General features: G+C 37.6%; 2 protein-coding genes across 2 annotated transcripts in view; both read left to right on the top strand.

Moving 5' to 3' along the window:
* The window catches only part of LOC124135452 (peroxisomal acyl-coenzyme A oxidase 1-like), a 29407-nt gene extending 23475 nt beyond the window's left edge, over positions 1-5932 (top strand). The window contains exons 11-15 of the mRNA XM_048388422.1: positions 2066-2171; positions 3168-3314; positions 4208-4278; positions 4945-5080; positions 5597-5932. Coding sequence (XP_048244379.1) covers positions 2066-2171; positions 3168-3314; positions 4208-4278; positions 4945-5080; positions 5597-5662 — 526 coding nt within the window. The 3' untranslated portion in view covers positions 5663-5932. The remainder of the gene's footprint in view (positions 1-2065; positions 2172-3167; positions 3315-4207; positions 4279-4944; positions 5081-5596) is intronic.
* A 9126-nt stretch (positions 5933-15058) lies between these two features.
* Positions 15059-16205, top strand: LOC124137101 (homeobox protein prophet of Pit-1-like). The gene is made up of 3 exons (XM_046503263.2): positions 15059-15090; positions 15243-15448; positions 15575-16205. Exons 1-3 carry the CDS (start codon positions 15081-15083, stop codon positions 16163-16165), a joined length of 807 nt encoding a protein of 268 aa, XP_046359219.2. The 5' UTR covers positions 15059-15080; the 3' UTR covers positions 16166-16205.
* Positions 16206-16553: the final 348 nt, after the last annotated feature.

Raw genomic sequence — 16553 nt, 5'->3', positions numbered from 1 at the left:
CTATCTGTTAAGGGTTTACTACAATGGTAAATGTTCAAACTAAGAGGTACCATTTGCACAAAGTCTTCACACAGCACAGGGTAATTGTGTCATATCTTAGGAATAGGTTTTTCCACATCAGATCGAATTCGTAGACATTAGAGCTGTTACGATTCACTTGTGTTTTCGGCGAATCTAACCGTATCCATTCATGATTTGAATTCGTTATTCGTGACCACTAGAATCTAATATTTATGAATATGTAAGCATGTGCCTTTACATTAAAATATCCATAAGAACATATTATATTCATAGATTTCTTCAAAAGACAACACTCTTATACTATATAATCTGACAGTAGTGTGGTCACTAGTCATTGTCACATTTGAGCAGATACTAGTACCTGGATAAGAGCATTATATAAATGTATAATATATTAATAATTAGCAAAACATGTCAAATAATGTATGTTGTTATTACTACACAGCATATAACAAATAATCCATCAGCTGCTGACTTGTTATTGTATTCGAGAATTAATATTCAGATTTGTTACCCTATATTCGTGATACGAATCGTATTCGCCTCATAGTGTATTCCTTGCAGCCCTAGTAGAGATTATATATGTGAACACTTACTTGAATGTTATGAAAATAACTTTTGTGTGACTTTATCTTCATGTGACACAAACAACAACCCTTTCGACACCTGAATTAGTCTTTGCGAGGTCAATGGACCCAAACCATATACTGAGACACTCTGAAAACGCAATAGTTTTCAATAGTTGACAAAATGTCCACAATAATCAAATTAAGTTGTTCTGTATATTGAGGTAGGAGATAATCCAACACAACAATGTCACTGTACAGGTTCAAATCTCATTTGATGTGTGGACATGAGCACAAAAACAAATCTTTTCTGTTAAAGTTGATTATGCGTTTTCGTTTGTTTCAGTATAGTTTTCAGTCGTTGAGAATACTTTTTGTCATGGGAGATAACCCCTCATACTTGATTTGCACATTTTCTTTACCAAACCACAAGAAGTGTAATAAAATCTCCCTCATGGCCACATTCTAAGGCAGGATTCGAGGGAGATTCTGTGAGTCAACTAAATACAGCATTATGTTTTGTATTACTTGGTTTAAGGACCTCCAGACCCTAAAAATCAGTCGCATGGAAAATAATAAAAGTACCAGTTACAAGCATGTGCTATTAACACTGACCCCGACAATCCCACCTGTATAGCCTGTGGTATGTGCTCAATGCACGTACATGTTTGCTCAAATACTATTCATAGATTAAGGAAGAGAATTTATGGATGTCAACTTCCCTATTATGAGGAACACAACGTTTGGAGTATTTGCTTTCTCCTTTATCAGGTGATGAAGGAGAAAGCATATATATAGGAGTATATATCGGAGTAAGCATATACTATGAAACGTGGTGTTCCTCATATTATAGAAGTTGACATCCATAAATTCTCTTCCTTATGTGTATCACTTCAAAATGCCTCTAAAGACTTTATTCATAGATTCACCAGTATGTCAAACAGTGTGGCTTTGTTCCCCTGTAAATGCTAGAAACTGTCACATTATTAGAAATGTCAAATGGATAATAGAGAATTTAAAACTTTGTTTCTTATCCTACCGCCCCCATTTTCTTATAAAACACGCAAAAATATAATTGAAGAGTCTATTTATATATATATATTTCTCTGAAGACGAAGGGATTTAATTTTGTCAAATTCCATATATCAAGTTTAAGGGACATAACTCTGAGGTTTATTCTGCAAGGGATTTTGCTACGACTGAAATGAATGAAACACTCATATGTCAGACACGTTATCAGTTAGCTTGCCTTGGTTTCAGGTAAAGCACCAGTACATGATCACTTGAGTGTTCAAATAATAAAAATGACCTTAAGTAAGTACCCCAGATACACTGTGTTGCAGAAATCTACAGGTAGAGAAATGGTTGTTTGAAATAGAAAACATTAATATGATTGTCAGGATTGGCAGACAAACAGAGTGATAGGAACTGCTGTTAACCATATAAAGGGAGGTAACTCATGTTACTTGTATGTTCAGGATTGTGACCGGCACAGCCCGCAAGCTTCACGCAGACATGACGAGCGGGATGGAACAACATGTAGCTTGGAACAACAACATGATCAGACTGGTCAGGGCAGGGAAGGTAAGTAGATAATTCATTGGATGATAATTAAGTGTTCACACATTTCAAAATACAAATATTCAATTACTCAAACAGTCTCTCTGTAATGAGAATTTTTCTCATATACTTGAACTATACACAAGAATCAAGAGTCAATTTATTGAAATAAGACTTTCTGAAAGCTTAGTATTTCACAAAATAACAGAATAGGTTTTCAGAAACCCATGCTTGGCGTAAGAGGTGACTGACAGGATCGGGTGGTCAGGCTTGCTGACTTGGTTGAAGTATGTCATCTTATCCCAGTTGCATAGATTGATGCTCATGATGTCAAACACTGGATTATCTGATCCAGACTTGATTATTTACAGACCGCCGTCATGTAGCGTTGAACATCAAACAAACCACAAATTATTCAAGGCTGATTATTCTCAAGGGTTGACGTTGGAACTTTAGGAATCATCAATTTATAATCTTGGGGAGATGTGCTGGGTGTTTATTTATTGTCAGAATAATATGTAGGTCACTGCTTCAAGATATACAGTAATTTCATACAATCTGTCCCTTCGCAGTGAAGCTTATACCGGACTGTTGTGATATATGACGCTCAAGTCAATAACATTATCATCTTCCAAATGCATTATCATTTGCATGAAGGTATAGCTGGAATATTGCAGAGTGCTGCTTTAAACAACAACCAAACACAAACTGACAGTATGTCTTATCATTATATCATCCCCGTAGTGATTCTGGGTTAGTGTTGGTCCCCAACCTATGGTCGTTGTAAAAGGGCGATTCATTGGATTGGGTGGTCGGTGACTTGGTTGATAGGGTGTCCTCGTACCTTGATGACGTGGATCGCTGCTCACAATATCAATCACTGGATTGTCTGATCCAGACTTGATTATTTACAAACTGGAAAGATGTATCACTGGACAACTATTCAGGACTGTACATTCAAATCAGGATATTATAATGTATTGTATTGTATTGTATCTTAGTCCATTGTATCTGTGGCAGGTTCACAGCCAGTACTATGCCGTTGAATGTTTTGTGGAGGGAGTGGAGACTGCCAATGTCAGACCTGAACTGAGGACTGTTCTCCACAAGCTGTGCTGTCTGTATGCCCTGTATGGCATCTCAAGCAACAGCGGGGACTTCCTGGAGGTAGGTGTGATACTGGCTATACATTGTGCGTGTTGTGCTGAATCTGTTTCTGTACTTTGCCTCCCAGATACTTGAAAGATGCAGGCCCACGGGTGGTCCATTTGTCTAAATGGCCACAATACGCTGTTCAGAGTTGCATACCTCGGGCATGCCAGAAACCTATCATTCTTACGAATCCTCTTCCTCTATCACATCATTGGCAGATTCCTGTAGTTTGGCTGCAGTGACACTATTACTAAATCTTCAGATTTTCAACTATACATCACTACTTGTTCCTGTAATTTCCGGGTTGTAACTTGAAAACCATTCAACATTTATCTTCGAAACTGCACAAATGCATTGGTCATCAGTTAAACTGGTGCTTTTTGCTATTTTAAAATTTTCACAATGTTATTTTTTTGGTTTGATTTTGACTCACCCATAGGTGTATAAGAATCTTGTATTGTGTGCTTGCCTCTCCTACCAGTTTCTGTAAGGCAAGCATATTTTTCAAAAGGGTTCTTTTTTATTGGGGTAGGTGAGACTGGCTTGACTGTATACATGTAACACATTTTTATGACTGCCCCTCCCTATGATAAATGAGCAGACCCTATTAAAGTATGGTAATGTTCAAATATAAAGACAACATAGATTTGAAAAAATAGGAGTCACATGACACCAACAAACCTCCAACCCCTGTTTACAGTTGTGAGAAATTTTGGCGACCCCCACTCTTTCGCTGTCATTTTTGCATGACAACAACCCCCCCCCCCCCCCCCCCACACACACACACACACACACACAAACACACAAACACACGCAAAAAAGTCTCACCGCTGCCCCCCTTCCCTATAATAAATGACCAGTCCCTTTGTTTATATGTGTTCAATTCTTGGTTGTCATGTATTTTTCAGACAGAATCTGTGACTGTTGCCCAGATGGAGATGCTGAGAATGGTGGAGTATCAGTTGCTGGCTGAGATTAGGTGAGCTAATGAGGGGCTGTGCAGTGTGTGCAGAAGTATAACTATTGCAGGTGCACTCTCAAAAACAATGACACTCTTCAGATATGACTATTGCATAGACACACTCTCAAAGCCCATGGCAGATGCACACTTCAAGTGCCTCCATGGTCAAGTGGATGGGGCATCTGCGCAGAGAACAGTGTCAGAACCTTCTCTGAAAATTTGCTCCTAGTTGTAATAAAGAAGTTGTTCATCCATATAACTTGTCCTTACTTAGTTCTCCAACTTCTAAATGCCTCTCAAAGAAGGAAGGTCGATGATTCAATCTTCTGGCCGCATTATTCTAACAGATGTTACAGACGTTACAATACACTCACTTCACCTAAAAGCGCAGGACATATACCGCCTTGCACAGGTATTGTTATTGCACAGGTGGAGGCAGGGAAATAAGTTCCTCATCCTAGGAAAAGTATTTTACCTATGTCCTAAGGTGATCGTAAGTCCCATACTTTAACATAGGTTTACGATCATCGTAGCGCTAAGATTGCTTTGAGGAATGGGGCCCAGATCAGTAGTTTGTATGAGCCATAGTGAATTTAGGCAACAGAGATTACAGGAATTAACTCTTTAAGATTTTCTTCTAGGTGGTATTAAATGATTCTAGACATTGCATTCGGTGTATTTCAGACCTGATGCTGTTTCCCTGGTGGATGCATTTGACATGCACGACATCACCCTCCATTCTGCATTGGGATGTTACGATGGCAACGTGTACGAGCGACTTTACCAGTCGGCCCTCAAGGAACCAATGAACAGAACTCAGGTTGGATTTGGTTACTTTGAAGGATGCTGCATTACTTACAATGTTTACATTTTGGAGTTTTATTATCTTTCATTGATTTGAGTTTTGTTTTTTTATCTCTTTATCTTATTATGCTTTGTGATTTTACACACTTGACCAGGGGCGGTCGGGTAGCCTAGTGGTTAAAGCGTTCGCTCGTCTTGCCGAAGACCCGGGTTCGATTCCCGACATGGGTACAAAGTGTGAAGCCCATTTCTGGTGTCCCCCGCCGTGATATTGCTGAAATATTGCTAAAAGCGGCGTAGAACCATACACACCCACACACCCACTCACAGTTGACCTAATGATATTAAAATCTATAAATAAAGATATAACACTATGTAGTCAAATGTTTGTAAAGAATTAGTGAATAATAGTTATACGTAAGAATGTACTGATTCTTTTTTTGCATAAAATGTCATATGACTGAAGGTGAGCTTCTGTACCTGTGACCCTGTGGCTGGGGGACAATGTTGTAACTGTTGTATCTGCTGGCAGGTCCATCCTGTCTACTACAAGCACCTCAGAGGGCTGCTGAAAGGATCAACCCTGTCCAAGCTGTAGAGTCTCAGGCAGCCCCAGGTATTCATGACCATCATCCTGGAGTACTGGATAGGTGTTCGAAGGACAAATATGTAGTTATGGATTTTTACCTTATGTGTTCTGTGGGGAAGAACTTGACGACAGAACTATATGTGGTTATTGATCTTTACTTGTGTGTTCTGTGGGGAAGAACTTGACGACAGAGCAATATGATGTTATGGATCTTTAACTAATGTTTTCTACAGGGAAGAACTTGATGATAGAACAATATGTTGTTATAGATCTTTAACTTATAGTTTTCTACAGGGAAGAACTTGATGATAGAACAATATGTTGTTATGGATCTTTACTTGTGTGTTCTGTGGGGAAGAACTTGACGACAGAACTATATGTAGTTATTGATCTTTACTTGTGTGTTCTGTGGGGAAGAACTTGACGACAGAACTATATGTAGTTATTGATCTTTACTTGTGTGTTCTGTGGGGAAGAACTTGATGATAGAACAATATGTTGTTATAGATCTTTTACCAAACAAAACACTGCTTAGTTGCCACATTCTTTTATTCTTAATCACATTTTTAACATATGATAGTTTTTAATATATTTTCTGATTTTAAGATGATCTGTCATATTTTTTAGCTTACATTTAAAAGTCATCATCAAACTCTACCTCAAGACTTCTATACCTATTATTTTCAGAATTGAGTCACTTACTTCCACATAGTTATATCTTGTAGCAGGCATCAGAATTTCTGTTGATACCCTGTAAACTAGATAAGACAAGTCAGTCAATTACGACGCCTCCACAGTGTCAACATCACACAGGGGCAGTCGGGTAGCCTAGTGGTTAAAGCGTTTGCTCGTCACGCCGAACACCCGGGTTCGATTCCCGACATGGGTACAATGTGTGAAGCCCATTTCTGGTGTCCCAAGCCGTGATCTTGCTGGAATATTGCTAAAAGCGGCGTAAAACCATACTTACCCACTCACTCAACATGACACAAATTTGTATGCTGGTGTTCTATTTCACACAGATTCCACATTGATTACTTGTGAAATAACTTCAGTTGCATCAGTACTCTAATATAGCAAGTAATATCTTAATGAAAGAAATATGTAGAAGTTATCTCACAAATGTGGTTTTGGATGGTAAATATCCTGTTTTAGGAATAAACTTTATGTATGGTTGTTTGTTTACAAAACATGTTCTTTGTACACTTTGTGATTGGGTTTTAGAAGTATATTATGACTCTATATAATCACAGGTTCTATATTATCGCTGTATCGTAAGTCTCGTAATCCACACCCCTAGTCGACTGTTTACCTATGCGAAACTGAACACGATATTTCATCGCTTGATCGAATACAGGACTCATCGCGGTATGTCACGGCTACCCGTAAGTATACAAGGTAACACTTTTATGATAGTTTCTGGAATGTTTTTGAAGTTAAATTACCCTACCTCCATTCAAAATTGATTAGAAAAGAACCCATTTGTTTGGACGAAGTCCCTTGACCCAACCTAGGTTGTATGCATACTGATTATGCATAATTCAAAACAGGAAGTGATGTAGACAACATAATCCCCAGGTATCATGCCACAAAATAGCCATACTGCGATAATATAGAGTTGCCCGCCCTTGAATTACTGACAGGTACTTTGTTTACAGAACTCAGTAAAGAAAATCAGCATCGATCAATCCTAATTGATGAGTCATAAAAGTTGAACAAAGAACAAGAAACATTTTGCGTATGACATATTTAACAGGTTAGTAAGCGTGCACCATTACGATCCATTATAGATTAACTACCACGATTATATAGCGTACCATCCTACTTGTCTTGCCCAGTTTTATTGGAAATAATGTGTTAACAATTCCGTAAATAAGTTATATTTGACATTATTATACACTGAGATTTAACCACATTCCTAACAAGTTTTACATATAACTAAAACAATACATGTAGGTAATACTCTACTCCTTTTAACAAAAGTATCTTTTTTGTTTTATCAATTTTACAATGTATTTTTAAGTGATATGATTGGATTAAACACTATTTTACTTTGGCTTGTACCTCATTTCCTGGAGAACTAATTAAGTGTACTGATGATATATACAAATATGATCTTATACCTTAAATGTGTTGTTTGATTGCAAGTTCAGTACATGCATTCAGTTATTATTAGTTTCAATTTGGTGTTGTAATTTCTTCTGGCATTTTGGTTGTTTTATTTGACATGTGTTCATGCCGTTTTATATTCATAACGGTGACATTATTACTGTGTCAGGATGACTCACACATGTGTTGCACGTTCAATTTACATTGTCATGAAATGTTTGTACAGATCTTTGAAAGGTGAATGAGTATGGAAGGACACTGCATTTTTCCTACAATATCATAGCAGGGGATAATAATCATTATAATCATAATAATCATAATGATAATAACAACAACAACGACAATAATAATGTGTATATTTATGATGCACCAAATCCACACCCTAAAACATGCTCAACACACTACAGTATTACCCCGGTCAGTGGATCAGTGTTGACTCGAATTTCATTCTCAGCTCCCTGGGGAGTATACAACCCAAGCTGCCTTATGAGCACTATCACATTTAACGGTCACATTACCATCTAACCCTACCGGGTACCCATGAACAGAGGCATATGTCCATGTATCCTTAGCACAGTGCACACCTGTTGTGAGATGGACGTAGCTGAGGAGCAAACACTTTTGCCACTCTATGTCTGTCATAATATATGGATAATATTATAAGTCATTTTGTAACTTGACCGGAGTTGATTTTGATGTTTCTTAACAATGGATATGCCTCAAGTGAAACACGACCACTGTTGGTGTGGTGGCAATTCTAATCCATTCCTATTTCTGTACCCTGATCTTGTATCTTGCGATACATATGTGACATAAATGTTGCTTTCTCAATTTGGAAGAATATATATTTCGATCTAATACATATCTTGCCAGGTAATAATTTATGGAATTTGTTTTAAAGCCAGATGAACTGTTTCTTTTTTTATGAAATGTGCAATCCAATCCCAAATTTTGAAGACGTTGCTTGATGTATTTTGAACGAGTTCTAGTTCAAACTTTTTTTGTCACAAGTTTCTTTAGGAAACTTAACTCAAATCACCCCGAATAATGTTAAGTAGGTTTATTTCCAGTCGTAAGGGCTTTACTTTTTGACATGTTGATATAGTATTAATTAGTCTAGTGGTCAGTATTGCAGTGTTATGCTCTTCAGTGTTTCTGACGTCCATTTGGCAAGACTTTTGTTCCAGTTTATGAATTTTTTGCCCAATATTTCAGGTTGGTAGTTTGATAAAACATTGAAAAAACAAATAAAAAAGAATTCATCAAAATATTAAGTAGGAAGAAAAAAGAAAGTTAGGACAGGGAAAGAAACAAGTTTAGAGTTACCTCCCTTCAATTAGAGACAGGGATGTGTGGCAATCTGTCATAATTGGTTGTGTTTTGAGGTTAAATTTTCAGTAAGTTTTAATTATAGTCTTTTGAATATTTTATTTTTATTGATTGTGACAGTAAATGAGGATTTTTAACATTCCACTTACAATCTCATTAAAATCAGACCTTAGTTCTCGCTACCGCTAAACAATGATCTGAGGACATCCCATTAGGGGTCTTATCAGAACGACCTTTCGTCCGACCAATCAGTGTGTCGCTTACCAGATTATGAAAATGACAGTCAGAATGTGATTTCTAATCATGCAATCTTGAAAACTTTAACATGGGGTATTCCGAACGATAGTAACGGGTTTAACGACTGAATCCTTACAATCTAGACCATCTATTAGCCATTCCAGAATGCTTTTTGTTTAGGTTTCAAATTTGTAATTGAGAATTTGACAAAATATGTTTCGAAGCATAGTCGCCAATTTGAAATTTGTGCCGTAAAGCACAAGAAAGCTGCCTTCTGATTGGTCATTCCATTGGTCGGTCAAAGTTCTTGCAAGGTCGGTCTGACGTGACCCGTAATGGGATGTCCTCAGATCTTTGTTTAGCGGTAGCGAGAACTAAGATCTGATTTTAATGAGATTGTTCAACTTATTTCTGGTTGATTAATAAGAAAATGCTGCTTTTCATTTGTTTTTGTATTTTTACATTTCAATTTTGGGGAGTTGGTGGATTTGTGAACCAAGTTTTCACAAAAGCCTGGTCTTACCACAACGCAAGAATTTATTTCATTATTGAAGTCAGAGTATTTTAGTCAGCACTTTTAATTGTTTTATGCCCCAACTCTGATCTTTTATCAGCATATGTGATTAAATTTTACAATGACATCTCTTGTGTAGATGTTTTGAAATTGAGTATAAATGTCGTACAATTGATGATTGCACCGATGTTTTGTGCAAATGTATGAAAATTGTGTAAATGTATTGAAATTGTGTGTAAATGTATTGAAACTGAGTGAAATCGTACTGATATTTGGTGTAAATGTATTGAAATATCACAGTGAAGTGATGAAGAATAAAGGTGACCTGATTCTGTCATTATTGTGTTATTCATCATTGCTGAATCTAAGAGCCTGTCACTATGGTGACTAAGCTGTGGATTGGGTGGTCAAAATGCCTGTACATTGTGAGCTTCCTGGATGAGCTTGGTGAGATCATACATAACGACAAACACTTGCATAGTATTTCATGACATTAGGTGGGTTTTTCAGGCTTTGATCTTTCAACAATTCCCATGTATCATTGCACTACAGTAGGATAGTTGTATGCTATTGCCCCATGATACATGTATCTTTGGTTATTGCTTACAACTATCCTACTGTAGTGTTGTCACAGGATAAAGGCATTAGCTTGTGGGTTTCGCCAAAGTGGTAAATGTCTGAGACTTGCATCACTTCAGGCTTCAGGCTTTCCTGCCTCTGACACACCCTGTGAACACTGTGAAAAGTGGCCTTAAACCCAACTCACTCACTGTAATATAAAGTCATGTGGCTTATGTACATGAAATTACATTCATAATGTTTACAAAGTGGCACTTTATACACCTTTGTGAATTCCTTTCATTTTCAATCTTACCTTTCTTTTGTAAACATGCATTGTTTATCAACTTAGCACAGTTATTCAACATTATTGTACTAATCTAGAGAAGCAATTATTTCTGGACAGCAACACTTACGCAATAAGAGCGTGAGAGATATTTTATTCTCAGATAATGGTTAAAAGGGAAATATATTTTCTGTGACATGTAAATCACATACGCGACCTAGACATTGCTTACTGTGGACTATGCCGATATACGCCTCCTGGTCAAGTGGATAGAGCACCTGCGCGGAGGGTCGGTGGTTCGATTCCCCTCCACGTCTTACCAAAGGACGTTGAGAGATGGTACTTGTTACCTTCATGGCGCTCGGCATTTAATGCTAAAACAAGGACTGATTGGCTCGGAGTCTGTGTACTGTGTCAGAGTGGGGTATTCGTGTCAAACTGTAGCATGGTATCTGACACCAGCACTATAAAACCGGCATTAAACCCGGACAAGTACAAGCAGACACACACACACGTGCATGCACATGGCACTATAAATGCAACAATATTGAACACAACCTGAAACCAATTCCCCCTCACCTCACTAAAATATAACCATGGTATATAAATCTGAGGTTTTAATTCAATATTTGTTTTAAAAAAAGAAAGATGAATTGAGCAACAGGCAAAATGCTTATTTAAGACCTCAACTTACCTTAAGATTGCAAATATATTTAGAACATTAGCAAGTACAACACTATGTTGGTAGATCAAATGTATGCATGTTTTAAAGGAAAATTGGAAATCTGACATAACATATTGACCCAGATATTGTTTCAAATATGATCAAATCGTTTACTGCAAGTAATTATCCAAATGTTAAATGCTATATATGCACTCAGCAATATTCCAGCTATATTACGGCGGTCTGTAAATAATCGAGTCTGGGCCAGACAATCCAGTGATTGACATCATGAGCATTGATCCACGCAACTGGGATACAATGACATGCATCAACCAAGTCAGCGAGCCTGACCACCCGATCCTGTTTGTCGCCTCTTACGCCAAGCATAGGTTGCTGAAAATATATTCTAACTGTTATTTTGTGAAATACTAAGCTTTAAGAAAGCTTTATGTCAATAAATTGACTCTTGATTCTTGTGTATGGTTCAAGAATGTGTGAGAAATTCTCATTTTGGGCCCTGTTTGAAGTGTTTCGGTGACTGTTTTAAGACTAGTAACGTTTGATAACGTTTGTAATTATTTGGTCAATCCAATTTTCAAGTGAGTACTTTCTTTTTCTCAGCAGTTTAGTACACAAAACATGAAATTGATGTACAGCAGTCGAAACATATGCAGTACAAGGGCCTCGTTCACACACTACATAAAAGACACTGTATATTTAAGTATTCAAAACTTCATATTAAAAACTGTCAGATTTTCAGTTAAGTAAATGAATTGTTTAATATAAACTGCAAATATATTTATTATATATACACATCTGGCTTGGCATGTGCAATTTATTTGTTACATCTTACCTTCACTGATGTATTTATTGTATCTTGTCTTATGTGTAATGGAGCGGTATTAACATTAGCGCTTCGCTTGTTTACCAATCCATTTTCACATTTTTGTGGAAAACAAATATGTTTAAATCATATATAAGTAAGATATAAAACAAATAAGTGACACATGTGTTATATAAATTGTATTACATAATTAGGTTAACTTACCTGATGTATGAATCTAGTTACATACCTGGATGAAGCAGTCATCATGTCACTCTGCATCCCAGGTGTGGGAGGGGAAACCACCTGTACGACTGCTACCACAGATGTGAACATACATTGTCAAACTCGAGTATTTTGCATTAGGTACTTAGTCAATGTGACAAATCCCATCTCTAATGAAGAGGGATCGGTACGTTGATAAGTGCCACAATGCCGTGTATGGCGTAGGTACACCGGGTGTCTGTGGGTTATTGAATTCAAATGCCCATTAACGATAAGGGGGGTCTTGAAATAACATTATTATATGGTATTAAAGTATTCCTAAAACAAACACGTAATGAAGATTCGCACAGGCAACAGAAACGCCATTAGCGCATGTGTATTGTGACGTTTATTAGATAGTTGCACATTAATAAACACTCTTTTGCAAAGTGATCCTAATATCCCTCCACTTGGTGTACATTTACATATTTTCCAATAATGTTTCACGGATGAGAAACTGGTTAAGAGGCAAAAATACTGACTTTAATACATTTCTACAGGGACAGTTAACACGAGCACTACGCCTCGAAAACTTCAATAGATATGTTATTTGTACCCGAAAACAAACAACTTGACCTCATGTTTTACTCTCTATCTCCGCCACCCGCCTACCCCCTCCCCAAATTATTTTTTTCAAAATTCACGGGACATTCTGCATGTCCTCAAAAAATAATGTGTCGAGAAAAATTGTTCAGCTACTATCACAGAAAATTTGCGTTTTGATGTGGTGGTTGAAAAAATACCCTTCTCTAACAAAATTCAAGCCTCGAAAACACTTGCAATTTATTTATATATTAAGCTTTACCGCAATCTCCTCTGCATGCATTCGTTTGCTGAAAGACAATACAACCACACACAGTGAGTGTGCTGATATTTAACGCCATTGTGTAGGACATGTCGAGTACAAATTATAGGATTAAAAAAAAACATGTCATAAATAAACTGCCGGTCAAAAGAATGTACACACTTGAAAATTGGATATCACCAAAAAGAATACCCAAAGCGTTACTTGGCCGAAAACAGTCGCCGAACACCGGGTACACCCGGACCCAAAACACATCCATGACATCCGTATCAAATTCATCAACATCGAAAAACCATTTCTTTTTTGTTTCATATTTAGCCACTATCAAACATGGGTCTATACTTTCTTTTGCCCTACAGTATAATACTATAACAGCAGTTTGTCAAACATAGCATAGCATAGCATAAACATTAAAACTGGTCAAAATTACGGTGATAAACTTCTGTTTATTTATTGTTTATTGTTTCGTTAAAAGCTTAATATGATACAATTCTATGCAACGTACGATTAAAACACACGCACTCTATAAGTACCGTAATACTCATATTATAAATGAGAAAAAATATTTTATCGTTTGAGTTTTGCGAAAATTTCTTCCTTTTTATACATAAAACTCGTATGTACATGTGTATACCATTATCATGTACGTTGATTGGATTTGACTGTTTGTCTTTCTGGTGAGATTTCAACATAAGTCGTAAGCCAATCCATCCGTTTTTGTTTTAAATAAATATATTTACAACACTTATATCTGACAAAAATATCACTTTTAATTTTGAATAATCAGTATCGCTGGACAGGACACAAAAAAATAAGAAGAGCATGACCTACCAGTTTTTGATATGAAGTTTTGAATAGCATCTGATATAGAATCAAGATTCTCAAGTAAGAAAACGAGTTGATTAATATAAACTGCAAATATGTTTATTGTATATACACATCTAGGTTAGCTTTTTTAATATTTTTGTGAAAATAGATATGTTTAAATCGACAGCGAACAACCTAAGGAAATCTGAATTTATTGTTTTATGTACAGTTTACTCTAGTTAATTGTTAAATGTCCTTGTAGGGATTGTCTGTTCACCAACCGCATTTTTAGAAATAAATATTGTTTAAATCACAATATTCCATTCTCCTATTCTTTGTGTATTAATGGTACAGGTAACAATTAAGTTTTAAATTCTAAAGCACGTGAATCAATTTAATTCATCCAAATAAAACAGTAAACATCTCCAGATTAAGTATATTTGGCAAATTCTATGGACTGGCTATGTGATTATGTGTTAAAAAATGGTTTCACGTGTAATTGGCGGTATTATTTGAAGATTGGCTTGCTCTCCAAGCATATGTTTTCCTGGTGTCTATCAAAACACTGGCATCAAACAGCGAGCCGCGCGGGAGAAGCCAACGCGTTAATGATTGACTGTGATCAATTTCAGAAATAAACAACCATTTTGTGATAAGTTGACGTGTTTTCATAACACTATCAACACAGCAGTGATGTTTTGACTACACTTCATGGAAGGTCAAAGGGTGTTTGCATAGTTAACGTTGTAGGGGAGGGGCTTGATTGGCACACGAGCTTTGATCAGCTTCAAACAAAAGACGCCGATAATACTGATAACAAAAAACTGTGAAATCTCTGGTTTTGTTTTAATCGTCTTTTTGATGGCTCTACTCAGGGTCTTTAATCGCACGTGTCGGGTATATATTGGGGTGAGCGGTGGTCACCATCAGTTCTCTTTCCGACTTCGTCACTTAAATAACCCGTGGATAATACACTGCTGACTCATTTGGATATATACAAGATGGCGTTTACGGTGGCATCTATCCTTGGAATGAACAAAGGTTTGTCAATCATTAATATCCTTGCCTGAATCGTTATGTGACGAGTGTTAAATCAATCAAGACAGTAGTTCAAGAAAATGTTATACCTCAAGGTAATTCAAGAACTTACTCACGTTTCTTTCTCTGTTTAAATATATATTTATGTTTTTCAGGTACTGATGGAAACGTATCTCCCGACAAGCCGTCCCTGAGCCCATCCAACAGCCTTCCTCGTAGTCGTCAACGTCGTAGTCGCACCATCTTCAGCGACGTCGCCATAGACCGTCTGGAGGCAGTATTTGGAGAAAACCCTTACCCCGACATCAACCTTCGCGAACAGCTGGCAGAAGCGGCGGGCGTTACGGAGGCCAGAATACAGGTAGGCCAAAACAAAATAATCATAAAATAATTGTCATATAAAAGGTCTTATATTCAGTACATAATAAATGTAATGACAACTCATTAAAAACGTATAATAATAAGGCTATTTCTGATTTCCTTCCAGGTGTGGTTCCAGAACCGTCGTTCACGAAGTCGTCGCACCAAGACCAAGCCCGCCAACGCCGCCCGGCGTGATTCCGGTTTTGTCTCGGCCTCACCCTCACCACAGAAGCTGACCCCACCCAAGAAACCCGAGTTCGTCGTGCCCACACCGTCAGTGACGTCACCGTTCCGTCACGGCTACCCGTTCTCCTACCCCTATCTGTTCGGGTGTTCACCCCTCATGTCTCCAGCCATGTACCCGATGTTGACCGGCTACACTGACGTCCCATCCATGCTGCCCACGTCGCCAATGTTCTCCCCCGGTGCAAGTCCAACCTATCAGCGTCTGTTCGACTTTCCAGCCAGTCACATCCCAGGATCTCCACTGACGAGCCCCACCACCCAGAGCCCCGTCCTCACATCCACCCGACCTGGAATGGTCCCCTCTTCATCCAGACTTCCCAAGCCACACCCTATCCGCCTCCCTCAGATGTCGTCTGCTGATTCCAGCCCTGTCGTCTGCAAGTTGGAGCCATCTTCCACTTCCGGTCTGGAGAGAAGCATCAGTCCCGTGCTTTCAGAAGAGGAGATTGACGTCACTTCCAGTGCATAATCCCAGAAACAGGACATTTATATAAATAGTATGCCAACAACTGTGAACACAAATACCTGTACTTGAATATCGAATGTGTTAGCCGAACGGAGCCGATTCCGTTAACTGTCAAGGTGCGCTCCTGAAAAAAACCCGACAGTTGAATGACCCTTTTTTTCATTTGTACATATAAAATAGTGCTGATGTGTTTTCAATCACAATTTTATTATCATTATCATGTCAACAACTAACCTCAATATTTTCATATACTCATTACTAGTGCTAATTTATCAATGTACATATTGTCACATGTATGTATTAAGGTAGTGCTGTGCCCGACTTCATTGTAAATGTTCATTTCCGACGTGAAATTAAATTAAAATATTACTCATTAATGGCTGTGCTTGTT

The sequence above is a fragment of the Haliotis rufescens genome, unplaced genomic scaffold (assembly GCF_023055435.1).
Source record: "Haliotis rufescens isolate VD_foot unplaced genomic scaffold, xgHalRufe1.0.p SCAF_70, whole genome shotgun sequence".
Taxonomy (NCBI): Eukaryota; Metazoa; Mollusca; class Gastropoda; order Lepetellida; family Haliotidae; genus Haliotis; species Haliotis rufescens.
Note: the sequence above shows the minus strand (reverse complement) of the source record. Positions and strands in the feature narration are given on the sequence as shown.

Bases quoted from the DNA above. Each gene is read 5' to 3' on its own strand.
- LOC124137101 (XM_046503263.2), top strand. The intron at 15,449-15,574 runs GTAGGCCAAAAC...ATTTCCTTCCAG, and splicing joins TTACGGAGGCCAGAATACAG to GTGTGGTTCCAGAACCGTCG.